The sequence below is a fragment of the Salmo trutta genome, chromosome 36 (genome assembly GCF_901001165.1).
Source record: "Salmo trutta chromosome 36, fSalTru1.1, whole genome shotgun sequence".
Classification (NCBI taxonomy): Eukaryota; Metazoa; Chordata; class Actinopteri; order Salmoniformes; family Salmonidae; genus Salmo; species Salmo trutta.
The window spans coordinates 37,770,253-37,798,181 of NC_042992.1; the positions used below are offsets into that span (position 1 = coordinate 37,770,253).

The 27,929-nt window shown below is 43.5% G+C and overlaps 1 protein-coding gene across 3 annotated transcripts; it reads right to left on the bottom strand.

Moving 5' to 3' along the window:
- Positions 1 to 233: 233 nt before the first annotated feature.
- LOC115176037 (TGF-beta receptor type-2) lies at positions 234 to 27,869 on the bottom strand. Of its 3 annotated transcripts, none has more exons than XM_029735771.1 (7): positions 27,485 to 27,869; positions 18,521 to 18,671; positions 17,705 to 17,895; positions 14,970 to 15,742; positions 14,176 to 14,317; positions 1,744 to 1,868; positions 234 to 1,396 (listed from the first exon to the last, which is right to left on the bottom strand). In XM_029735771.1, the coding sequence occupies exons 2-7, from the start codon at positions 18,658 to 18,660 to the stop codon at positions 1,205 to 1,207; spliced, it is 1,563 nt and encodes a 520-aa protein (XP_029591631.1). In that variant the 5' UTR covers positions 18,661 to 18,671; positions 27,485 to 27,869; the 3' UTR covers positions 234 to 1,204. The 3 variants fall into 3 exon arrangements, with proteins under 3 accessions (XP_029591631.1, XP_029591629.1, XP_029591630.1); XM_029735769.1 differs by having other exon boundaries at positions 27,441 to 27,869; XM_029735770.1 differs by lacking the exon at positions 27,485 to 27,869 and adding an exon at positions 18,999 to 19,015.
- Between the last annotated feature and the right edge of the window lie 60 nt (positions 27,870 to 27,929).

Below are 27,929 nucleotides of genomic sequence, written 5' to 3' on the forward strand. Positions count from 1 at the left end.
CCTGTCCGGCAGTAGTACACACATTGGAGTAGTCCACACACTGTGAGCCTTCAACGCCGTGGTTAGAGATCAAGCTGAAGACACTGTATCCCTTTTGCTAAAAGAGAATGGACATGCTCTACCTGAGGTTATTCAATCAAACCGCAGACCTAAAGTTAGGTCGAGGTGAATAACAGACGGCAAGAAAAAGAGAAACATCTAATCCTACGCCAAGAAAATGAAAAGACGCCATCTTTAAAAGAGTAGGATACTGAAAATCTTTAATTAAGGCTTTTAATATTATACATAGACAGGGTTTAGAGATCTTTAATTGAGAAAGGGTCAAGTTCCCTTCCATGTCGTTATATTTAAATGTCTTGTATCAGTTACTGCTGGGCTGAAACTCCACGTGCAGTACTTCCAGTTCAGTCCTTTTGTTATGATATCTGTATTCCCTTTATCATTCTCCGTTGATTAAATACACTTTCTTTTATAGCTCCGGGTTCCTCTGAGTAAAATATCTATATTCCCCCTTTTCTCATCTAGGGCTGAATTCAGTCTTTCGTTTACAGTTCATAGTCCTTGGTATATGATATCAGTATTCCCCTGGGCTTATTGGCCCGGAATCATTTTCTATTTCATAGCTCGGTCCTTTTTATCATTTCCAGAAATGAAACTTTCACCTTGGTTTTATATATTGCGCCATCCTCCAGCCTTTTGTCATCCAATGCCACCTTTAAAAATGTCAAAAACACCCAGTCGAAAACTGGCTAAAATGTTATTAGTGTTACCAGTATTGACTGCTCTCTTACTTTTCCACATTGGTAACCCTCTTTCCTATAACTGCACTGTATTGTCATCATGAATATACAGTAACGGAATATACACAATTTGGTATGCATAGCTATTAATAAAGTGCAAACAGTATTTAGTTACGAAGGCTGTATATTTTCCCCAGTCCAGTCATGGCTTTGATCCGTCTTTGGAGCAACTGCTGTAAATCTTTAAAAACACGATCACTTCCTTTCTGATTGGTTTGTTCCGTTTTGTTACCTTTTACATCCATGACACACCACATCCAATGTTTGCTCCTTGGAGTCACAAGCAGGACAAATACACAGAGCACATACACAGACTCTCCACTTGAATCTCTCTCAGCTGCTTGGTTGCTTGTAGTTATCAGCCTCCCCAGCAGGGGGCATTAGTAGTTTCTGAGGCATACTTCCTACTTCTCAATCTCTTCAATCTCCGTCGCAGAGACGTCCTGGGGGATCTTCTCCTCGGAATTGCTGCGTACAGACAGCTTGTCTGGGTGCTCCATGTCGTTGAAGCGTTCGGCCACACACTGAGCAGTCAGCCTGGCCTCAGGGTCGTGGTCCCAGCACTCGTCTATGGTGCCGCACACCACCTGGATGCCCTGAGGGAGGCGCAGTGGAGCACAGAGACACACAGTCAGCAGTAGTAGACAGATACTGGAGTAGGTAGAGAGAGAGAAGTTGGCCCTAATCCCAGATCTAAGATCAGATTATACTATGAAAAAAATTGCTGAACCTGAATCCGTGATTGGGGCAACTTCAACCTAATCCTCGTTATTGTTAAAAAAAATAAGAATGCGCAAGTAAATTATGCAATAATTATTCTGCGCATGTGTGCATTATGCACCTGCAGTATGTGCGTGTGTGTTTGTGTGTGTGTGTATTTAGTCCTATGTGTGTGTAAGGATGCATCAGTGAGTGCATAATGAAAGCAGGCCTTGTTACTTACTGGGTGGTTGATCCAGCTGTTGGGGATCTCTGGCCTCCCTCTGTCTCTGAGAACGCTGTCCTTCATACTCTCCACACACGGGTGCTCCCTCACCTTACCGAAGGGCGGCTCGTAGTCCTTCACCTCTGTACACAAACACACACAGAGCTGTACATTTAAGACAGGAGCCAGAGAGATACAGATGTCAAAATATACATATGATACGGGTTACTAGAAGTAGGTTCGGAAACATACACACACAGAGCCATGTATTGTTTTGTTATATATTCAAATGTAGCTCTACCCTCACTATATGATTTTCCATGAAAGTAGACAATAAAGTTTGTATACGCAAACAGAAACAGAGACACAGACGTCCAAAAGATACATATGTTATAGGTTTATAGGATGAGGGGCCAGGGAAAACCTGCCGGAGAAAAACAGTCAATATTATTGCGTTTGGTCTCGGTGAGAATGTGCTTGAAACAACTCACCAACTCAGTGTTGGCTCAGTGTCAGCTATCTTATAACGCTGCATCCAAGATACTCGTCAAGCCCTATGCCGGAATAAAGTTTACTCAGGCAGAATATTAAAGAGATGGCTTGGGATGATGCAGAGAACTATTTATCTTTCGATAGATCTGATCTGTCCTTTGGGTAGAGCAACAAATCAAACTCAAGTGTACAATGAAGAGTGGAGCTCTTGTATAAAAACATTTGATTCAGAAAGTCCAAAGGGGGTAATTAAAGTAGCCTGACGGAAACTGTGTGAGAACCCGAGCACTGAAATGGAACTAAAAGTCATTTTCCAGGAGATTTCCGACGATAAAAAAATGGTATGCGAGTAAGTCAATTATCCTCAATAGCGCCATATTGCAAAAACATTCCTGTACAGTGACATGGAACCGGCGTGGGACAGAGCCAACTGAAAACAACACTGTTATTCCGGGGCAAAGGCACTGTGGTATTAAGAAATATTTCCACAATGAATACCTGTACTGTAACTATTGTTTCACTTTTGCATTAGTTTAGTAATGCCATCGTGAATAGAATGAAGACATGGAAATAGTATATGGATCATAATGAAAACCTTTCCCATCTCTTAACACAATCCCACAATCAATCAAACCAATGATGAGTTGACCTGTTAAGAAACTGAAAGGCCCAGTGCAGTCAAAAACGTGATTTCCCTGTGTTTTATATATATTTCCACACTATGAGGTTGGAATAATACTGTGAAATTGTAAAAATTATGATAATGCCCTTTTAGTGTAAGAGCTGTTTGGAAAGACCTCCTGAAATGTCTGCCTGTTTTGGTCGGATAGAGCTTTGGCCAGCTACTTTTGTTTCTTTTTGACCATTTTAATTGAAAACAATCACAGTGAGGTACTTAATTGTTAACCAGAAATGATTTGATATTGAGATAAAAATTGCTGCATTGGCCCTTTAAAGCTGATGAGCTGTTTCCCTGTACAGTTCTGTAATACTGTTCAATCCTGAGTGAATTCTGTCTGACAGTTGAGAAACGGGCGGTCCCTGCCCAGAAGAGGGGCCTCACAGGAAGTCCAGATGCACACAGACAGGAATTGGACGCTAGGTCACGGCTTGGGCCAACAGCTGACTCCACAGGCATGAGCATCCTGTTTTGACAAGAAGATTTCCCTCGTTTCAGTGTTTAAGAAAAATACACCCATCCACCCGCCCATCTGTCATTATTCAAGCGAGTAAAAGAATAACGTTAGAGGGTCTGGGTACTGTAACGAGAGCACAAGTGGGAGCCAATTCCTAAAACAATTGTGCAATTTTGTTTATTGTCTTAATTCTAAAACAGTAGTTCCCAAAATATGCCATATGATTCGCTAAGTCCACACGCTTTATCTGGGTAGCCGGAGAGTAGAGCATTGCAGTAGTCCAATGCTTTTGTCATATCTAGATTAGACTATCACAATGCTCTATTTTCCTACTATCCGGATAAAGCACTAAATACACTTCAGTTAGTGCTAAATACGGTTAAATAAGGCTGCTAGAATCTACACTAGCTTCCTGTTAAGTCTAGGGCTGATTTCAAGGTTTTACTGCTAATCTACAAAGCATTGCATGGACTTGCTCTTACCTATCTCTCCGATTTGGTCCTGCCCCTACATACCTACACGTACGCTACGGTCACAAGACGCAGGCCCTAAAATTTCTAAACAAACAGCTGGAGGCAGGGCTTTCTCCTATAGAGCTACATTTTTATGGAATGATCTGCCGATCCATGTGAGAGACGCAGACTCGGTCTCGACCTTTAAGTCTTTACTGAAGACGCATCTCTTCAGTAGGTCCTATGATTGAGTGTAATCTGGCCCAGGGGTGTGAAGGTGAACGGCAAGGCACTGGAGTGACAAAACGCCCTTGCTGTCTCTGCCTGGCCGGTTCCCCTCTCTCCACTGGGATTCTCTGCCTCTGACCCTATTACAGTGGCTGAGTCACTGGCTTACTAGTGCTCTTCCATGCCGTCCCTAGAAGGGGTGCGACACGTCGTGCCAGGTTTTTTCCCCTCTATACTCGGTTTCAGTGGGTTGAGTCACTGACGCGATCTTCTTGTCCGGATTTGCGCTCCCTTGGGCTCGTGCGGTGGAGGAGATCTTCGTGGGCTATACTAAGTTGGTGGTCTGGTGATCTCCCTCTAGTGTTGTGGGGGCTGCTTTGGCAAACTGGGCGGGGTTATATCCCGCCTGGTTGGTCCCGTCGGACAGGGCCCCCCCCTGTCTCAGCCTCCAGTATCGATGCTGCAATAGTCTATGTGTTGCGGGGCTAGGGTCAGTCTGTTATATCTGGTGAAATTCTCCTGTCTTATCTGGTGAAATTCTCCTTTCTTATCTGGTGTCTTGTGTGACCTTAAGTATGCTCCCTCTAATTCTCAAATTCTCCCTATTGACATGAATGTGGTGTCATATAAAAGAAGAGGTTGTGCTCTTTAAAAGTACGTTAACTTGTAATTGTCATGTGTTCTTTGTTTTTGAGCCATGTCTGTTAGTTTGAAATGTGTGAGAAAATGAGTTTTATCTCGAAAACTCTCAGTAAACTACAGCAGCATTCTAGAATTCTATCGGGGTCTAAAGGGTTAAAGCATATCACTTTCCTATTGACTCACGTACCTGTATTAGAACTGTTAATAACACCTTTGATGACAACTGACATATTGTCTGTATCACTCACTGCGAGTTGTCATAGGACATGAGAAAAGTCTGAAATAGTCTCAACAAGTGAATCAAGAAAATGGCTCAACATTCCCGCTCTGGTGTTTCCCACTGACTTCCTCTTGCTGGTTTGTAATGTTAATACAGTACATTTATGGCAGCTCAGACATGTTTCCATAGGTTTAGACTTATGGCCAGACTGTTATGTCTTTATTGGATCTCATCGCCACACTGCCTCTCTCTCCCTCATGCTATTAACCATCAGGTCTCAGTCTGGTTTCCTGGTTCAGAGCCTGATCTGTTTAAGTTACTGTGCGGCCCCAGTCTATATGTTTGTTACTATGGCTCATTCTAGAGACTCCTGTTCAAACTGTACCCTGTGGTTGAGCAAGCATGCCACCACCTGAGTATATCTGAACCACCTGAGTATATCTGACCCACCTGAGTATATTTGAACCACCAGAGTATATCTGAACCACCAGAGTATATCTGAACCACCAGAGTATATGTGAACCACCTGAGTATATTTGAACCACCAGAGTATATCTGAACCACCAGAGTATATCTGAACCACCTGAGTATATGTGAACCACCTGAGTATATTTGAACCACCAGAGTATATTTGAACCACCAGAGTATATCTGAACCACCAGAGTATATCTGAACCACCTGAGTATATGTGAACCACCTGAGTATATCTGAACCACCAGAGTATATCTGAACCACCAGAGTATATCTGAACAACCTGAGTATATGTGAACCACCTGAGTATATTTGAACCACCAGAGTATATTTGAACCACCAGAGTATATGTGAACCCCCTGAGTATATGTGAACCCCCTGAGTATATTTGAACCACCTGAGTATATTTGAACCACAAGAGTATATTTGAACCACCAGAGTATATGTGAACCACCTGAGTATATGTGAACCACATGAGTATATTTGAACCACCAGAGTATATTTGAACCACCTGAGTATATTTGAACCACCAGAGTATATGTGAACCACCTGAGTATATGTGAACCAGCTGAGTATATGTGAACCAGCTGAGTATATTTGAACCACCTGAGTATATTTGAACCACCAGAGTATATTTGAACCACCAGGGTATATTTGAACCACCAGAGTATATTTGAACAACCTGACTATATGTGAACCACCTGAGTATATGTGAACCACCTGAGTATATGTGAACCACCTGAGTATATTTGAACCCCCAGAGTATATTTGAACCACCAGAGTATATGTGAACCACCTGAGTATATTTGAACCACCTGAGTATATGTGAACCACCTGAGTATATGTGAACCACCTGAGTATATGTGAACCACCTGAGTATATCTGAACAACCTGAGTATATCTGAACCACCTGAGTATATGTGAACCCCCTGAGTATATGTGAACAACCCGAGTATATCTGAACAACCTGAGTATATCTGAACAACCTGAGTATATCTAAACCACCTGAGTATATGTGAACCACCAGAGTATATCTGAACAACCTGAGTATATCTGAACAACCTGAGTATATCTGAACCACCTGAGTATATCTGAACCACCTTATTACAATGCCTTGCAAAAGTATTCATCCCCCTTGGCGTTTTTCCTATTTTGTTGCATTAGAACCTGTCATTTAAATATATTTTTATTTGGATGTCATGTAATGGACATACAAAAATAGTCCAAATTGGTGAAGTGAAATGAAAAAAATGACTTGTTTCAAAGAATTATAAAAAAGAAATACGGAAAAGTGGTGCGTGCAACAGGCGCCACCAAGCAAGCGGCACCATGAAGACCAAGGAGCTCTCCAAACAGGTCAGGGACAAAGTTGTGGAGAAGTACAGATCAGGGTTCGGTTATAAAAAAATATCTGAAACTTTGAACATCCCAATAACACCATTAAATCCATGATTAAAAAATGTAAAGAATATGGCACCACAACAAACCTGCCAAGAGAGGGCTGTCCACCAAAACTCACAGACTAGGCAAGGGGCGCGTTAATCAGAGAGGCAAGAAAGACACCAAAGATAACCCTGAAGGAGCTGCAAAGCTCAACAGTGGAGATTGGAGTATTTGTCCATAGGACCACTTTAAGCTGTACACTCCACAGAGCTGGGCTTTATGGAAGAGTGGCCAGAAAAAAATACATTGCTTAAGAAAAAAATAACCAAACACATTTGGTGTTCGCCAAAAGGCATGTGGGAGACTCCCCAAACATATGGAAGAAGGTACTCTGGTCAGATGAGATTAAAATTGAGCTTTTTGGCCATCAAGGAAAATGCTATGTCTGGCGCAAACCCAACACCTCTCATCACTCTGAGAACACCATCCCCACAGTGAAGCATGGTGGTGGCAGCATCATGCTGTGGAGATGTTTTTCATTGGCAGGGACTGGGAAACTTGTCAGAATTGAAGGAATGAAGGATGGCGCTAAATATAGGGAAATTCTTGAGGGAAACCTGTTTCAGTCTTCAAGAGATTTGAGACTGGGATGGAGGTTCACCTTCCAGCAGGACAATGACCCTAAGCATACTGCTAAAGTAACACTCGAGTGGTTTAAGGGGAAATATTTAAATGTCTTGAAATGGCCTAGGTCAAAGCCCAGACCTCAATCCAATTGAGAATCTGTGGTATGACTGGATTGCTGTACACCAGCAGAACCCATCCAAATTTAAGGAGCTGGAGAGGTTTTGCCTTGATGAATGGGCAAAAATCCCAGTGGCTAGATGAGCCAAGCTTATAGAGAAATACCTCAAGAGACTTGCAGCTGTAATTGCTGCAAAAGGTGGCTCTACAAAGTATTGACTTGTTTTTTTTGGGGGGGGGGGGGGTGAATAGTTATGCACGCTCAAGTTTTCTATTTTTTTGTCTAATTTCTTGTTAGTTTCACAATTAAAAATATTTTGCTTTTTCAAAGTCGTAGGCATGCTGTGTAAATCAAAATGATACAACCCCCCCCCCCCCAAAAAAAATCAATTTTAATTCCAGGTTGTAAGGCAACAAAATAGGAGAAATGCCAAGGGGGTGAATACTTTCACAAGCCACTGTATATCTGAACCACCGGAGTATATCTGAACCACCTGAGTGTATCTGAACCAGAACATGCCAGTTCACATCAAAGTTGAAATAAGATAAAGAAAAGGGGAAGAGAGAATGACCAATGTAAACCCACAGACATACAGTACCCCTCAGGCACATAGGAATGTGGTATTCATCATACAGTACTTTGTTATGGTTAATTTCTAGTGCACTATCTGGTAGATATTAGGGCTTTAGTCATCTTAAATAATTCAAGAAAACAGATCCTCATAGAGCTAACAAAAGTCTGCTTCCAAATCTGAAGCCAACACAGCAGCAGGAATCTGTTTGAGATGCTGTAGTCCCAATGCTGTAGTCCCAAAGAGTCACAGTTTGACAATCCAGCTTGACACTCACTGCCTCCCTCTTGGAGAACGATAATCTATTCTATTATACTCCTCTCCTCCGATGGTTTTGATTAAGATGAAAGCGTGTGGCGATGGCTCTGACACTTGTTTTATGTTCCTCAAAGGTTGTTAAAGCCCTGGGTGACAGACAGACAGAAAACCAGCCAGCAAGCCAGACAGACAGAAAGACATACCCTTATGGAAAACACGTGAAGTGTTGCAAAAACATGTTTTCATGTGATCACATGTGCTCTTACGTGTATGTGAAGTTAAGGTGATAACGTGACGACATTTAAAGTAAGACGTGACAACATAAAACTACACGTGAAAAGTGTTCCAAAAACACGTTTTTACACGAGTTCACAGGTTAAATTTCATGTGAAATCATGTGGTTTTTCTGTAAGGGTAAGGACAGACCGAAAAGACAGACAGACAGTTTGCCAGACAGCTAGCCAGACAGACAGACAGCATGGGGCCCATTCAGGCTTGAGGTGAGGCCATGACATCTGGATAGCAGCCGCCCTCCTCCACTCTACTCTAACCCTGTCTTCTCCCTCAGGGGAGTGAAGGCATTTCTCCTACAGTGGGATGGTCAACACCACCGTTCTCCCATTCCTCCCTAACCCCGCCTGGGAACACCCTCCCGTCTTTCCCGCTCCTAATTCCAGCCCTGCAAATTATATGGGAGAGACATTTCGGGAAAAGAGACGGCCCCGGGATGCTGTCTTTATTACTTTCTTTCAGAGTTTTTCTTTTTACTTGTCCTTACTTTTACTTTAGAGGATAAAGAGTGCATTGTGTTGGCTGCTGCTGCCTTCCCTGAGGTCGCGACTGGCCCTGTTGACAGACAGGCACGTTCGTACCGCGTGACAGACAGCGTGACAGATCCCAGATTATACAAAAGGCCCCGAAACTGTGACAAAGTGGCCGACTGACTGCCTGTGTTGTGTGGCAGTCTGCCAGGCTCGGCAGTGAGACGACAGGAACTGTTCTGACATCTGTCTGGCGGTGGCGGCTGAGGCAGACAGACAGGGAAGCCAACGCGGCTTCACCTCACAACTCATTACAATGATGCACTGAGATATGTCAGTCTGACTGTGTGTGGGGAAGAGGGAAGTGTGTGTGTTTTCTCAGTTGAGAGGAGTTTCATGCCATCAGGTGTGTGTGTGTGTGTGTGTGTGTGTGTGTGTGTGTGTGTGTGTGTGTGTGTGTGTGTGTGTGTGTGTGTGTGTGTGTGTGTGTGTGTGTGTGTTCTCAGGTGAGCAGAGTTTTATGCCATCAAGATTGACTCACCGAGCTGGGATGATAGCATGGGAAGCTTTTATTGAAAGGATGACAAGTGGTACAAAAAATGCATATGCTGTGGTTATGCGAGTGCCACTTTCGCTGACGTAGATAGAAGATTTGATAAGATAGTCATTCTAACTCCGCAAACATTTTACCCCCAAGGGAATATCCAAACAAGCGGTCAGTGCGGCACAGTAACGCTATTACACAAAATAAGGCAGCTTTCTGTATCAAGGTGGGAGACTAGCTAAATGCATGGTGGATGTATGTAATGTAATAATGCGGTGGGGGGGTTATTTATTACTGTAGGGTATATGCCTCAGCACAAGAGACTGCTGAGAGAGAGGAAGGGAGAGGGAGACTCTGTGCCCTAGATAATGGAGGCCTGAGGACATAGTGACCGAACTGGGTCTGTAAAGAATGTCTACTGCCTTGAAGCTGAAACTCGAGAGAAGTTATTGGAAACAATAACGACCGGATATCTGAATGTTTGGCGAGATAGGTGAATGAATGAATGAGTTAGTGAATGAACGAGCGAGTGAGTGAACAAATGAATGACTGAACATAAAAATCTAACCATTCATGCGGTTTCTGAGTTGTCCTACTCAGTGGAATGCCTTGCTCTGTAGGACCAATGTAACCATAAGCCACTACACACTTTTGCCAATCATGGGCCTAGATTCCCTTAAAACTCATCATCACCACAAATATGCTTTCTACTCCAGCTAGGCTACAGCACATCCTCATGTAAACAAGACCAATATTGCCCTTCCATGGAACTGAATATAGTACTTTCAATATGTCTGTGTGTGTGCATTGCTCATTCCATGCAAAACAGGAAATTAACTATTTTCATTTCAGAGGTGTACCCACAGGGCACACATATTCTTCACCCCCTGCCAATGGAGGAAAAAGTGAGAGGGTCTAACAGGCTTTGGGGCAGCGCTACCGCTCTGACGGTATTAAAGGGACCACTAGGGACCAAAGAGAAAACAGGAAATGGCCACGCCGGAAGCAGGCGAGCACCAACACTAACATTTGATCGATCAACGTTCTGACTCAATGGTCAAACAGGAACTCCGGCAAGACAAAATAGACCACAGAGTGGTCAAACAATACATGCTTTTTCAGTTCTGTCCACAAATTTTCTATGGGATTGAGGTCAGGGCTTTGTGATGGCCACTCCTATACCTTGACTTTGTTGTCCTTAAGGCATTTTGCCACAACTTTGGAAGTATGCTTGGGGTCATTGTCCATTTGGAACACCCACTTGCGACGAAGCTTTAACTTCCTGACTGATGTCTTGAGATGTTGCTTCAATATATCCACATCATTTTCCTCCCTCATGATGCCATCTATTTTGTGAAGTATACCAGTCCCTCCTGCAGCAAAGCACCCCCACAACATGATGCTCCCACCCCCGTGCTTCACGGTTGGGATGGTGTTCTTTGGCTTGCAAGCGTCCGCTTTTTTCCTCCAAACATAGCAATGGTCATTATGGCCAAACAGTTCTATTTTTGTTTCATTAGACCAGAGGAAATTTCTACAAAAAGTACGATCTTTGTCCCCATGTGCAGTTGCAAACCGTAGTCTGGCTTTTTTTATGGCGGTTTTGGAGCAGTGGCTTCTTCCTTGCTGAGTGGCCTTTCAGATCATGTCGATATAGGACTCGTTTTACTGTGGATATAGATACTTTAGTGCCTGTTTCCTCCAGCATCTTCACAAGGTCCTTTGCTGTTGTTCTGGGATTGATTTTCACTTTTCGCCCCAAAGTACGTTCATCTCTAGGAGACAGAACGCGTCTCCTTCCTGAGCGGTATTATGGCTGCGTGGTCTCATGGTGTTTATACTTGCGTACTATTGTTTGTATAGATGAACGTGGTACCTTCAGGCATTTGGAAATTGCTCCCAAGGATGAACCAGACTTGTGGAGGTCTTGGCTGATTTCTTTTGATTGTCCCATGATGTCAAGCAAAGAGGCACTGAGTTTGAAGGTAGGCCTTGAAATATATCCACAGGTACACCTCCAATTGACTCAAATGATGTCAATTAGCCTATCAGAAGCTTCTAAAGCCTTGACATAATTTTCTGGAATTTTCCAAGCTGTTTAAAGGCACAGTCAACTTAGTGTATGTAAACTTCTGACCCACTGGAATTGTGATACAGTGAATTCTAAGTGAAATAATCTGTCTGTAAACAATTGTTGGAAAAATGACTTGTGTCATGCACAAAGTAGATGTCCTAACTGACTTGCCAAAACTATAGTTTGTTAACAAGAAATTTGTGGTGTGGTTGAGAAATGATTTTTAATGACTCCAACCTAAGTGTATGTAAACTTCCAACTTTAACTGTATCTCTCCGATTTGTTCCTGCCGTACATACCTACACGTATGCTACGATCACAAGACACAGGCCTCTTCATTTTCCCTAGAATTTCTAAGCAAACAGCTGGAGGCAGGGCTTTCTCCTATAGAGCTCCATTTTTATGGAATGGTCGGCCTGTCCATGTGAGAGACACAGAAGTCTTTACTGAAGACTCATCTCTTCAGTAGGTCCTAGTGTAGTCTGGCCCAGGGGTACGAAGGTGAACGGAAACCACCCTTGCGTTCTCTGCCTGGCCGGCTCCCCTCTCTCCACTGAGATTCTCTGCCTCTGACCTTATTACGGGGGCTGAGTCACTGGCTTACTAGTGCTCTTCCATGCCGTCCCTAGAAGGGGTGTGTCACTTGAGTGGGTTGAGTCACTGACGTGATCTTCATGTCCGGTATTGCACCCCCTCAGGCTCGTGCCGTGGGGGAGCTCTTAGTGGGCTATACTCATCCTTGTCTCAGGGTAGTAAGTTGGTGGTCTGTTGATATCCCTCGAGTGGTGTGGGAACTATGATTTGGCAAAGTGGGTGGGGTTATATCCTGCCTGGTTGGCCCTGTCCGGGGGTATCGTTGGACGGGGCCACAGTGTCCCCCGACCCCCCCCCCCCCCCGTCTCAGCCTCCAGTATCTATGCTGCAATAGTCTATGTGCTGGGGGGCTAGGGTCAGTCTGTTATATCTAGTGTAATTCTCCTGTCTTATCTGGTTTCCTGTGTGACCTTAAGTATGCTCCCTATAATTCTCTCTCTCTCCCTCCCTCCCAGAGGACCCGAGCCTTAGGATCATGGCTCCTGGCTGTCCCCGGTCTACCTGGCCGTGCTGCTGCTCAAGTTTCAACTGTTCATAATGCGGCTACGGAACCCTGACCTGTTCACAGGATGTGCTACCTTGTCCCGGACCTGTTGTTTTCGGCTCTCTCTCTACCGCACCTGCTGTCTTGATCTCTGAATGCTCGGCTATGAAAAGCCAACTGACATTTACTCCTGAGGTGCTGACCTGTTGCACCCTCTACAACCACTATGATTATTATTTAACCCTGCTGGTAATCTATCAACGTTTTAACATTTTGAAGAACAATCTGGAATTAATGGCCATGTAGAGGACTGGCCACCCCTCAGAACCTAGAGCTTTCTTCCTAGGTTCCTGCCTTTCTAGAGAGTTTTTCCTAGCCAGCAGAAAAACTTCTACATCTGCATTGCTTACTGTTTGGGTTTTTAGGCTGGGTTTCTGTATATGACTTCTGCTGATTTTGACTTGAAAAAGTCGCAAAAAAAGTTTCTTGCCTTAAGCTGGACATCATTCACAAGTGATAATATATCATTCACAAGTGACAGGCTAATATTGTGACCCATCAGACTATTCTTGATTTAATCTTGTCTTTACATTTACTAAATAATATATATGAGTGAAATTGATTTAGAATGGACCATTATCATACACTTCTCTATCATGCACCTACAGTATATTTAATAGCGAATGGAGGACACTATTCCCATGGTTTATTTTCATGCCAGCCAGGTAGAACCACTCCTGTTGTAAAGAGAAGCAATGTGCTTAATATTAGGAAAGTTGGGAAAGAAATATAGTAGGCCTAGCCTATTGAAAGTTGATGGGATCCTCCTCATTTTAATGGAGGCCATCTCTCTATTTTATCACGCAATGGCATAGCCTATAGAAATGTTGCGCAACATGAGCTCATGGGCTCTCATGCAGTGTTTGATTCGATTTTCGATTACATTTGCATTGATGTCAGAGTGACTAGAGGGACAATAGAGTGCTGAGTAACGGGCAGTTAGCAAGTTTGGTAGGCTTCTAATGACCATCAGCTGCATCAGAGCTTGGAGAAGCCTAGTTACCATGACAAAACGGTCATGTGGAATAGACTGCCGTCCTGACTTGTGACTGCCGGTGTGGCGGTAATACGGTCACCGTAACAGCCCTAGTCATGAATAATTTCAGATAAACAATCCTGTGATTATTTAACAGTGAACACCTGTATTTTTTACAAACATTTTGTCAAGGTCCTGAAGGAATTTCAGGAATGTGTGACTACAATTGCGGGCACCTTTTACGGAGAAGTACACCTACACTATATCACTTACACAAGGTCACAAATTAAAATCAATTGGCTACAGTCTAAAGCAGCTCAGTCACGTGTTTGGTCAGACGTCATGTGGTGTTACTTTACCTCCAATGGCGTTGCACCTGGAGGTGATCTCCCACAGTACCAGGGCCATGGAGTAAACGTCTGTCTGCTTGAACGACTCAATGTTTTCCAGGTTGATTCTGGACTCCAGCACCTCAGGGGCCATGTACCTGGCAGTGCCCACCTGTAGGGTAAGACCAACAAGGACAAGATGTTAGCCTACTCAGTGGATCATTATCAAAACTGTTCTGTTCTATTCTATTATTTTCTATTCTACTCTGTTTTGTTCTGTTCTATTGTATTCTGTTATGTTACATTCGACTCTATTCTAATGCTATTTACAGTAGAATATGCATGCTTGCTTCCAGAGGTAGTACTGTACAGTACCATGTACCACTACAATTCAACTGCAATTTTAACTGACAGCCTGATCTGATACATGTCTTCCCTGTTTCTTCCCCCCACTGTATTATAAGACATTACGAAGAGACAATGGGTGCATTAGACACCAAAGGGACACCCTCTAAAGAAGCTCACGATGACTAAGTTTCATAACAGTCACAATGACCCTGTCCTACTGCTGTACAACAGTCTAACGGTTCTATTAGAAGTCCATCAGCCCTGTTTGCCTAGTTACTGTAATAAAATAAAAGGCCTAGCAGCACTTCCTCTATGGATATTACTAACCTGTTGTCCAGAAGAGGAGCCCGCATGAGTAAGTAAGCCAGTCTGAAATGGCACCCTATTCCCTATATAGTGCACTAATCATAGGCAATATGGTACCATTTTGGATGCACCGTGAGTAGAAAGGAGAGACAGGAGGGAAGAATCTGTACCTGTCCACTGTTGGCCAGCTCGTCCACGGACAGCGAGTTGTCCAGACGCAGACCCAGTCCGAAGTCACACAGGACGCAGGTCAGGTCCCCCTTCACCAGGATGTTGGAGCTCTTGATGTCCCGGTGGACGATGGGCACCTTGTAGCGTCCGCACAACGTGTGGTCACTGTGTAGGTGGGCCACGCCCCTTGCCAGCGACCCGCCCAGCACCCACAGGTCGTCCCAGCTGATGACGTGGCGCGTCAGGTACTCCTGGAGGTTGCCCCGGGGGTGGTAGGCCGTGATCAACCAATACTGTTTCTCCACCTTGTGGTCCTCTGCGGTCAGGAAGTGCAGGACATTCTCGTGGCGCAGGTCGGCATCCGAGAAGATGTCCTTCTCGTTCTTCCACGAGGCATATTCCTCGTCTGCGAAAATTTTGACGGCAACGGTCTCGAAGTGCTCGCCGGCCCCCGTGGCGCCCTGCTTCAGCTTGGCCTTGTAGACCTCGGCGAAGCGGCCCTTGCCCACCTGGGCGTCCAGCTCGATGGGAAGGAGCTCTGTGTTGTGGTTGAGGTTGTTGGCGTGCGTGGAGCTGCTGTCCGAGCCGTCGTCGTCCATCATGATGGCGTGGGCATCACTGAAGTCGAGCGGCGTCTTCTTGCGCTTGACACCGGCGCGGCGCTGGTGGTAGATGCGGTACCAATAGAAGGATGTGATGACCATCACGGCCAGAACCAGCAGAGGAACCAGGCTGACCAGGATCACCGACACCACCTGGGAGTCCAGGGAGTCTATGGTGGAGAGGAAAGACGAGAGAAAAAGAGACAACAAGATAGATGTTATAGATTAGTTATACAATACATTGCCTATTCAGTATAAATATTGTAGACTATACCTATTCTGTAACATACAGTAGGCCCACCCCCTGTTAGGTATATTCTACAATACTTTTACAATTATCCACCTCTACAATATTAGAACTCTTCAGCCATCATACTCTACTCTAAAACTTGAGCATATTTTCACAATGACCTTTTCACTCACTATGAGTAGCTGGACTGGCCGCGAAGGTGAAGATCAAAGAATAGTCTGTTTGTTTATTGAACTTAAGAGCCCACTGCATAAAAAACAATGACCACAAAGGGCTATGTGGGATACATGACGTGTGCAGTAGCCTATACTTTGACGTTTGACATTTCAGTTGCACTTGAACATCATGCCGTACATTACACTCCAACTCCTTCAGCACTAAGAAATCAATAGGAAGTAGCCAAGTAGCTATATCGTCTCAGAGCATCTTGCTACGCGCAATGTAGCCTGCTCCTTTCCAGCAAAGCAGAGGAACCTGACATTTCCATGAGGAATGTCAGTAAGCATCTGGAAGCTACGAAGCTGAAGTTAGCTTGCTGGTCTGTTAAACACACAAATAGGCTGAACCATGCCCAAGTCAACCACATATTGTGTTCCCTTTATAGACCTAGTCTATGTCTGATTCTAATTCTTTTAAGGAGTGATGTCGGTGTCTGCTAGACAGAGTAATCTGGTGAACGTTTATGTATATGCTATGTTTATGACCCTATTTCTGGGGATGGCAGAAGTCTCGTAAAAACATAATAAAACACAACATGTCACGCGAAATTCCAGATCCCAGATCAGTTAGGATTTAAAGGGTCGTAAATGAGTCATTAACAGGTTGTCTGAACAGGCAGACTGTGACAAGTGCTGCTGGGGTTCTATAAATACAGGCAGAGATATTAGAAACATGTTTGGCAGTGGAGGATTGTGTGGGTGCGTGCGCGTGTGTGTGTGTGTTTGTATGTCTATGAATGTTTCTGTCCATACAGAACAGCAAGTACCCGTCAAGCCCTCACTCGCTCGCTCCTTTTTTTCAGACAGGAAACCACATGTCTGAAATCTTCCAACGTGGCCTCAGCGGAGTTTGTTTTCTTTTTCGAAGAGCGAGAGAGAGGCGATCCGTCACAACAAACCTGTCCCTGTGCCTCTGCCATCTCTCAGTAGATACGGCCCACAAAAGAAAGCTTCCTAGTTACTAACCCCACTTAGGGCCAGGGTTGAGAATATCGATTGTATTAATACATGCACGAGCTGTTTTTCACCGTTCACTTCTGTTACGTGTTGTCATGTCAGTGTTGTCGTTATGTTATGTGGTGAACATGAAGTTAGACCGTGTGCAGCGGAGCTATCCGTCTTCCACGGTGAGGGGAAATGTTTTTCCATGACATCGATGTTCCCGGTGTGCGGATGCTTTTAACTTTGGGCTCCGGAAAGTAAAGTCTGGAAAATGTATCTCTGTGTTATTACTGCTTGGATGCTGTAGTCAAAATACATTTGATTCCAAAATTGTAACGAAAGACTACAGCCAAAAGGCCTCGGCGATGCGAAACCTGTTTGCAATCTTGTATTTGGAGGGTGTACAATAGTACACATGTCAGCATTCATGTGTGACACCTTACATGACAACCTAATAAAGAATTGCATAAGCGTTCATTACAACATATGGTAGAAGAACATGTGTGAGTTACATCAAAAGTGTTGATATATGATCAATTGTAATAGCTAGCCTACAAAACCCAATCAGCCATGACATACCAGCATCACATAGGGACTTACAGAAGGTGAAGAAGACACGTTTGTTGCACTCGTTTGACCAATCATAATGCCAACAAAAGGCATGACATAACAGGTGACATAGCACTACATAACAGGTGACATAACCCTACATAGGGACTCACAGGGGGTGAAGAAGAGGTGGTCGTTGCACTCATCCTCGGAGCAGGAGCAGATGAAGAACTGGGAGCCCATGCCGTTCCTCTCCCTCATCTCACACTTGCTGTTGTTATAGTCCTCCAGCACCAGACCATGCAGCTTATGGGCTGGGTTGTGGCATATCGTGTCTATGGTGACATTGTCGTCTTTCTTCCTCCTGGAAACAAGACAACAGGAGCAGTTAGTTCCACTCCAATTCATCTCTATTAAACAGAGAGAAAATTTAAGCTAGTGAAAGATACAGTAATAAAAGGGAAAATAACTTTTAAAAATGTACAAAACACAGTCTAAGCATTATGGTAATGATTTGATACAGAGATCAGTTTAGGTTGTACAGAATGTATCCCCAGTTACAAAATACCACCATGCACGTGCAGTGAATAATCCTGAAGGTGCACAAATGGACCTACAAATGGGATACTCAGGTCTCCTGCTGGGTGGTGTGGAGCGTATGTAGTGAAACCCTTTTTAAGAGGTGTTGCTGTGAACAGGAGGCCAAATTTAGTTCTCCCCTTTTTTTACATTCACAAGGCAAATTTCACAACGATATTTGGTGGGGTTTGTTGGTGGGGCACTTTTGGGTTTAGCTAGTTAAATAAACCTTGTTCACAGCAAATGTCATTTTAAATGACAAAGAAAGATTATTAATTTATGCTCTGTCACACATTAACATGCTCATAGTGTGTCACTGTACCCACTACCCAGCATGCTCTCCTAAGGTCAAGTTTAAAGGTCATTCCAACTCCCAATGAGAGATGTTGAGGGGTGCTGTAGTCACTCACCAAATGCTGACGCACACGTCCTCTGGATGGGGGCAGATGGATGTGATGCTACAGTCGGTCATACAGCTCCCTGTGCCCGTACAGCTGGTAGACTCAACGTCACAGAACTTACACAGACGCTTCAGCTTCAGCATAGTCATTGATGAGGCCACTGAGGTGGAAACACAAAGAGATAGGGGAAAGACATTAGATTGATCGTTTATAAAGAGATATCGTTACTTAAAGCAGTCAATAGTTTGTCCATTTAGGTTACTCATGTGTCATCAAATATGTTCACTCTCACTCTTCACTGCAGCTCTTTACTTCCCTATTTCAAATTAGAACAGGCCACTTTGATGGTCTAAAACATAAGATAAAATCTTTGACCGGGATTCAATTTGATCGCACTCGAATACAGCTTTTAAAAGGCAATGTTACCGTGTTCGCGGAGATCACATTCGAGGTAAACGCTGCAGATGTTAGCTCAAATGGAAATTACCTTTAAATGTTTTGGATTGAACCTCGGCCATTGTTTCGTATATGGGCCTAAACTGTATTGACCCAGAGAAGATGATAACTTTGCTCGACTTAGGAAACTGACTTTTCCCTCCAATTACACAGACAAACAGAAGGCTGCAAACATCAGAAAGGCGAACTTTCTCATCTTATATACTACATATTAATATGAACCTTTCCTACACTGGAAGAGTATGGCCTATTGAACATCAGTGAGTACTGTGAAACTTTAACCTCACATCTCAGTCCAGACTACGTGAAGGAATTTATCCTTAGTGAGAGACTTGACAATGTCACTTTGAAAAGAATATGTGAAACAGATAAAAGGAATGTTCCCTCCGGTACTATGTCTCTAAGTATAATTATTCCAAAAGACAGTTTTCAAAGCAAGTGATACATTTGTGTCTTCTCCAATTCATTCATTACAGTGTAACATGTACATTCATTTTTCAACCATATGTAAACTCTTTCCCTCGAGCGCAAATTCTACTGTGTGAACAATCAGTACATTTCTGCAGTGCCATCTATTTACTATGGTCGTGTTCAGACTTGACTTCACACTCAGACTCAGTGGTGTGATGAGTGCCTGTGTGTGTTTGATAGTCATCTCTACTGAGACAAACGCTAGACAGACAAAAAAAACAAGCAAAGGGAACATTGAACGTCAGTATATCTTTCAGTCGAGTAGTCTCTAATTTGCAAATTTGATTAGTTGCTGTCTTGCCAATTCACTTTGTGAATATCAAAAAGCAGGAGAATGTCGTGTGTGTATGTGAGTGAGAGAGAAACAGCGAAAGAGATAAATAATAGAGTGTATAAATGTGTGTGCGCGCATGTGTGTGTTTAAAGTCTAGTCTAGGAAAGCGCGCTCCTAGTGGCAGATTACTTTAATGCAGGCAAACTTAAATCAGTTTTACCACATTTTTACCAGCATGTCACATGTGCAACCAGAGGAAAACTTATCCTAGACCACCTTTACTCCACACACAGAGATGCATACAAAGCTCTCCCCTGCCCTCCATTTGACAAATCTGACCATAATTCTGTCCTCCTGATTCCTGTTTACAAGCAAAAACTAAAGCAGGAAGTACCAGTGACTTGCTCAATACGGAAGTGGTCAGATAACGCGGATGCTACACTACAGGACTGTTTTGCTAGCACAGACTGGAATATGTTCAGGGATTCATCCAATGGCATTGAGGAGTACACCTCTTCAGTCATCGGCTTCATCAATAAGTGCATCGACGACGTCGTCCCCACAGTGACTGTACGTACATATCCCAACCAGAAGCCATGGATTATAGGCAACATCCGCATCGAGTTAAAGGCTAGAGCTGCTGCTTTCAAGGAGCGGGACACTAAACCGGACGTTTATAAGAAATCCCGCTATGCCCTCAGACGAACCATCAAACAAGCAAAGCGTCAATACAGGATTAAGATTGAATCCTTCTACACCGGCTCTTACGCTCGTGGGTTGTGGCAGGGCTTGAAAAGTATTACGGACTACAAAGGGAAACCCAGACGTGAGCTGCCCAGCGACGCGAGCCTACCAGACGAGCTAAATGCCTTTTATGCACGCTTCGAGGCAAGCAACACTGAAGCATGCACGAGAGCACCAGCTGTTCTGGATGACTGTGTGATAACGCTCTCGGTAGCCGATGTGAACAAAACCTTTAAACAGGTCAACATTCACAAAGCCGCTGGGCCAGACGGATTACTAGAACATGTACTCAAAGCATGCGCGGAACAACTGGCAAGTGTCTTCACTGACATTTTCAACCTCTCCCTGACCGAGCCTGTAATACCTACATGTTTCAAGCAGACCACCATAGTCCCTGTGCCCAAGGAAGCGAATGTAACCCGTCGGTAGCCATGAAGTTGGTAGCCGCCGCCAGGTGGTAAGAGTAGGCAACAACACATCTGCCACGCTGATCCTTAACACTGGGGCCCCTCAGAGGTGTGTACTTAGTCCCCTCCTGTAATTCCCTGTTCACCCACGACTGCGTGGCCTAACACGACTCCAACACTATCATTAAGTTTGCTGACGACACAACAGTGGTAGGCCTGATCACCTACAACGATGAGACAGTCTACCTGGTGCCCCCTGTATATAGCCTCATTATTGTTATTCTTATTGTGTTCGTTTTTATTATGACTTTTTATTTTAGTCTACTTGGTAGACTAAACTCTTCTTGAACTGCCCTGTTGGTTAAGGGCTTGTAAGAGAAGCATTTCACAGTAAAGTCTACACATTTTTTTACATTTTACATTTTAGTCATTTAGCAGACGCTCTTATCCAGAGCGACTTACAGTAGTGAATGCATACATTTCATAAATATTTTTCTGTGCTGGCCCCCCATGGGAATCGAACCCACAACCCTGGCGTTGCAAACACCATGCTCTACGAACTGAGCTACAGGGAAGGCTTGTTGTATTCGGCGCATGTGACAAATAAAGTTTGATTTCATTTGCGTGTGTGTGTGCGTGCTCATGTTTTACATCCAAATAAATTATATTGGTTATCTACCTGTCCTTGCACTGCGTGTGCTGCTCCTGATAACCATTAGACCGCATGCTACTGTTTGGCTGATGTAAGAGAATACAAATCTCAGACACATGGCAACAACTGGAATTTAACTCTTCCAATCGCAATGAGTATGAGGGAATTCTGTTTTCACAGCAATCACCATAGTGAAGTATGTGGGAACAGGGATCTTTTGGCTGCGAGATGGGGAGAGGACATCTCTATCTTTATCTTTAGGGCTCCCGAGTGGCGCAGCGGTCTAAGGCACTGCATCTCAGCGCAAGAGGTTTATCAAATCAAATCAAATGTATTGGTCACATACACATGGTTAGCAGGTGTTAATGCAAGTGTAGCGAAATGCTTGTGCTTCTAGTTCCGACCATGCAGTAATATCTAACAAGTAATCTACCAATTCCACATCAACTACCTTGTACATACAAGTGTAAAGGAATGAATACGAATATGTACATAAAAATATATAAATGAGTGATGGTTGAACGGCATAGGAAAGATGTAATAGATGGTATGGAGTACAGTATATACATTTGAGATGAGTATTGTAGGGTATGAAAACATATAAAGCAGCATTGTTTATGGTGGCTAGTGATACATTACATCAGGATGGCAAGATGCAGTAGATGGTATAGAGTACAGTATATACATATGAGATGAGTAATGTAGGTTATGAAAACATTATATAAAGTGGCATTGTTTAAAGTGGCTAGTGATACATCTAATTACATCAAGATGGCAAGATGCAGTAGATGGTATAGCGTACAGTATATACATATGAGATGAATAATGTAGGTTATGTAAACATTATCTTATATAAATAATATAAAGTGGCAAGTGATAAATTGATTACATCAATTTTCCCATTATTAAAGTGGCTTGAGTTGAGTTAAGTTGGCTGACGACACAACAGTTGTAGGCCTGATCACCAACAACGTGGTGCCATGACAACAACCTCTCCCTCAATGAAAGCAAGACAAAGGAGCTGATCGTGGACTACAGGAAAAGGCGGGCCGAACAGGCCCCCATTAACATCAACGGGGCTGTAGTGGAGCGGGTCAAGAGTTTCAAGTTCCTTGGTGTCCACATCACCAACGAACTATCATGGTCCAAACATACCAAGACAGTCGTGAAGAGGGCACAACAAAACCTTTTCCTCTCAGGAGACTGAAAATATTTGGCATGGGTCCCCAGATCCTCAAATGCTTCTACAGCTGCACCATCGTGAGCATCCTGACCGGTTGCATCACCGCCTGGTAAGGCAACTGCTCGGCATCTGACCGTAAGACGCTACAGAGGGTAGTGCGAACGGCCAGTACATCACTGGGGCCAAGCTTTCTGCCATCCAGGACCTGGTGTCAGAGGAAAGCCCATAAAATTGTCAGAGACTCCAGTCACCCAAGTCATAGACCCCCCCCCCCTTTTGTAAACTGCTGCTACTCACTGTTTGTTATCTATGCATAGTTACTTCGCCCCCACCAACATGTACAGATTACCTCAACTAGCCTGTATCACTAGCCACCTTAAACAATGCTGCTTTATATGTTTTCATTATAGTCCCTGGTTCGATTCCAGGCTGTATCACATCCGGCCGTGATCGGGAGTCCCGTAGGACAGTGCAAAATTGGTCCGGTTTGGCTGGGGTAGGCTGTCATTGTAAATAAGAATTTGTTCTTAACTGACTTGTCTAGTTAAATTAAAAAATCTCTCTTGACTTTATCTATGTGTGCAAGGATTATTCAGTCCCAACCCCACAGGGGTCATGTTATCATATGAAGACCTGGTCCAAATTTACACACTGCCTGCATGTGAAATGGCATCCTATTGTCACGTCCTGACCAGTGAAAAGGGTCATTTGCCATAGTAGAATGGTCAGGGCGTGGCAGGGGGGTTGTTTTGTGTGGTTTGGGGTTTGTTTGTTTCCAGGGGAATGTTTTCATTTTCTATGTTTCGTTTTCCAGGTTTGGCTGAGTATGATTTCCAATCAGAGGCAGGTGTCTTTCATTGTCTCTGATTGGAAGCCATACTTAGGCAGCCTGTTTTCCTTTGGGTTTTGTGGGTGGTTGTTTTTCGTATAGTCGTTGTACCTTACGGAACTGTTGTTTGTCGTTTGTTTATTTTGTTTAAGTGTTCTCACTTAAAAAAGAAGATGAGCACTCAACACGCTGCCGCTGTGACACCTATTAACTAGATAGTACACTACTTTTGACCATGGCCCATAGGGTTCTGGTCAAAAGTAGTGCACTATAAAGGGTATACAGGGAGCCATTTTGGACACACCTACTGTCTCTTTAGTGAATAGCCATAGTGTATCGTTGGTGAGAGGAACACAGTCCCTTCCAGCAAAAATGTGTAATTTACTATTGCTGGGTTATGTTTGTCCACCTGTTACAAAAGCTAATCATAATTCAGAGAGTTATGCTTTGGAGGGCGCCAGTGAACGGTTGATTACCTTACATAAATGTTTTTCTGTAGTTACTTAATTGTCGCAATAACATGTGGACAGCACATTTTGAACATAAAATCAACTATAGCCCCAAAACAGTCCACTTTGGTGAGGTAGGAAGGATCCAACAATCTTCAGGACTTTCTCACTGAGAGGTTGGAAAGTGAGAGCAAGAGAGAATGAAAACGCAAGAGCGAGAGAAAGAGAGATTTTGCACCCAACTGCCAGATCACTCCCTTTTTTTCCATTTGCTCTCCTTCCAGACTTTTATGGAGTGTCTTTAGCATGAACAAAAACAAACTGACCAAAATCAGATGCTCCTAATTGTTAAAACAGAGATGAGGTGAAATGAAGTTAAAAGACATGGAGGGAGAGATCTTACACACTGAATGACATCACTAGCACATAACCACAAGTTTAAGTATGATAGACTGCACAAATAGGAAGAGAAAGTTCAACCTTTTCCTTGCATCAGCAGCGTCCTCGTGACACAACCAATAGTGAAAGTGGATTATTGACCGTCAACTAGGCCTGTCTGTATGTGCAGCTCGAGGATTTCCTCTTGAAGAATTTCAGTCGCCGAGAGCTAAGTTCAGCCAAGTGAAATGGGTGAGGATTGGGTCTGTGTCCAAAATGACAGCCTATTCCCTATATAAAGCACTAATTTTGATCAGGCAATGGTCAGAAGTAGTTTACTATATAGAGAATAGGGCACCATTTGGGAAGCAGCCTGGGTCTCCGCTGTATTTGACCAGCTGGCAGGGGGCGAACCTGATAGAGCCACTTTGTCAGGTCACGTGACCAACCATGTCAAAATAATCAACCTTCTCTCTCTAAAGTCGGAAGAGGAGAGAGAGCAAATACGGTTCTCTCCCTCCAACTTCCTCACAGTGCAGTAGTATACTGTATTACTCTATGCCAGAGAATATCAAGGCTACTGACTTAGGAGAGAATGTTGTACTCCTGTACCAGGACAAAACGCCTACTGTAGCTGTTCCCAATCTGCAGGGTGGAGTAGAGCTGCGGCTTAAAGCAATAGAAATACAACCTGCAAGTCTGAAAACCAGAGTAACTGGAGCAGATCATACAACCTGCAAGTCTGAAAACCAGAGTAACTGGAGCAGATCATACAACCTGCAAGTCTAAAAACCAGGGTAACTGGAGCAGATCATACAACCTGCAAGTCTAAAAACCAGAGCAACTGGAGCAGATCATACAACCTGCAGTCTGAAAACCTGGGTAACTGGAGCAGATCATACAACCTGCAAGTCTAAAAACCAGAGCAACTGGAGCAGATCATACAACCTGCAAGTCTAAAAACCAGAGCAACTGGAGCAGATCATACAACCTACAAGTCTGAAACCCAGGGTAACTGGAGCAGATCATACAACCTGCAGTCTGAAAACCAGAGCAACTGGAGCAGATCATACAACCTACAAGTCTAAAAACCAGGGTAACTGGAGCAGATCATACAACCTACAAGTCTAAAACCAGAGCAACTGGAGCAGATCATACAACCTACAAGTCTGAAAACCAGGGTAACTGGAGCAGATCATACAACCTGCAGTCTGAAAACCAGAGCAACTGGAGCAGATCATACAACCTGCAAGTCTGAAAACCAGAGCAACTGGAGCAGATCATACAACCTGCAAGTCTGAAAACCAGGGCAACTGGAGCAGATCATACAACCTGCAAGTCTGAAAACCAGAGTAACTGGAGCAGATCATACAACCTGCAAGTCTGAAAACCAGGGCAACTGGAGCAGATCATACAACCTGCAAGTCTGAAAACCAGGGCAACTGGAGCAGATCATACAACCTGCAAGTCTGAAAACCAGAGTAACTGGAGCAGATCATACAACCTGCAAGTCTGAAAACCAGAGCAACTGGAGCAGATCATACAACCTGCAAGTCTGAAAACCAGGGCAACTGGAGCAGATCATACAACCTGCAAGTCTGAAAACCAGAGTAACTGGAGCAGATCATACAACCTGCAAGTCTGAAAACCAGGGTAACTGGAGCAGATCATACAACCTACAAGTCTGAAAACCAGGGTAACTGGAGCAGATCATACAACCTACAAGTCTGAAAACCAGGGTAACTGGAGCAGATCATACAACCTACAAGTCTGAAAACCAGGGTAACTGGAGCAGATCATACAACCTACAAGTCTGAAAACCAGGGTAACTGGAGCAGATCATACAACCTGCAAGTCTGAAAACCAGGGTAACTGGAGCAGATCTCGAGAAGCCACATCCACTGCAGCTGGCAGCATTCATAAGGCAGTACAGACAGTGAAGTAAACATGGTGTCAGGATATTGCAGAGGGATACTAGGCTATATTCTGTTATTGCTATTTCTAGGGTGTAGTGTACATGTCTGACTTGCTACATCTTAAGCAAACAAATAAAGGCATTACATTAAGTTCTGCAGAGGAGTACAATTTTGAATTTGGCCTGAAGTGGTTTGTACTGTGTTATAGAGTTAGAACAGCTAAGAATGAACTTGGGCTGAACGCTGGTAGTAGAGAGAGAGGTGGTAGAGTTAGGAGTAATTATATCATTAGAAAAACTCCTCTCAAAGTGTATGTTATTTAAGCCCAAGGAGGCGGGCTATGGTGTGGATGAATGCTGGTAATTGTCACCCAGGGCAAAATATAATTGCAGATGTGGGGGAGAGAGGATTATAAGAAGTCAAAGCTGTTTGGTACCATTGGGACATGTTTGGAGTTGGAGACAGGCAAATAGATTACAATTTCTGATATGTCTACCTTGCAAATGATAGACCAAATATAATTCCAACATCCAGTGTCAACAACGCACATCAGAATGAAAAGTCCCATTGGTAGGACGACCATGCATGTTTTCTACTGCAACAGGTGGTGTAGCTAAACGTCCTCCCACTGTGTTAAGCAACCACTTCAATACACAACATATACTGTACCTACTTCCTCTTTACAAAAACATCATGCTACACTCTCAAATGCTTTTCTGATGCGAGTTCCTCTTGGAAAATACTAGTGCTCACTTAAATTATTGAACATATATATTATGCTCATACATTCCACCCCCGCTTTAGTAAAAAATAAGGATTTGGGTATAAATGTACCACTGTTCTTGAATTCCCGATATTGAACAACACTGACTGCGTAGTTTGTGTACATTAAATACTACTATGCATACAAATTGCAGTAACACCAGCCAATATATTTGCGAGTTTTAGCTTAAATGAGCTGAACATTTTGCCTTCCACCAAAATGTATAGTTTTATGTATGGATTATGTTTGACCACCTGCTACAAAAAGCTGAATGACAATTTTGAAGAAACGTGTGTCAACGTTCGTTACAATAACCTCATAAATGTTTCAATAATTACATGATTACCTCGATAACGCTAACCAACCACCAACATTCATAGGTTACTATAAATAAACGTATAACTCACTTTTCTGTTCTAACAGAATACTTCCAAACATTATCGTTCCCCACCAGAAAGCGGAAAAACGAAGTTGCTCCATTTAGAAACGGACTATAAACTCCTCTTCATTTACTGAAGCCTTGATAATAGTAAATATCCAGACTTTAATTCGAGACGTTCTTCGGGTTTTCTTCGGTCTGCCTGTTGCTCTCATGCGTCTCTCAAACAGCCTCCGGTTAGAAAAGTAAATAGTACAGGCAGAACTTGCCGTATATGAGTCAGACAGTATGTATGCACTTTTCATGAAACAGGAAATCTTCAGAAAGGGCAGGACTATTTTTTTCTTCTTCTCTAGGCTACTTCTGAACTTCTGGGCATGGGGCTCACTGGTCTTGAAACATGTTATTATGGCCACAAAACTTATAGCAAGGCAAAACTTGAAATGACACGCTCCAAAATAGATGGCAATGATTTCAAAAGAAGTTAGGATAAGTATACATCCAAACAAAACATATG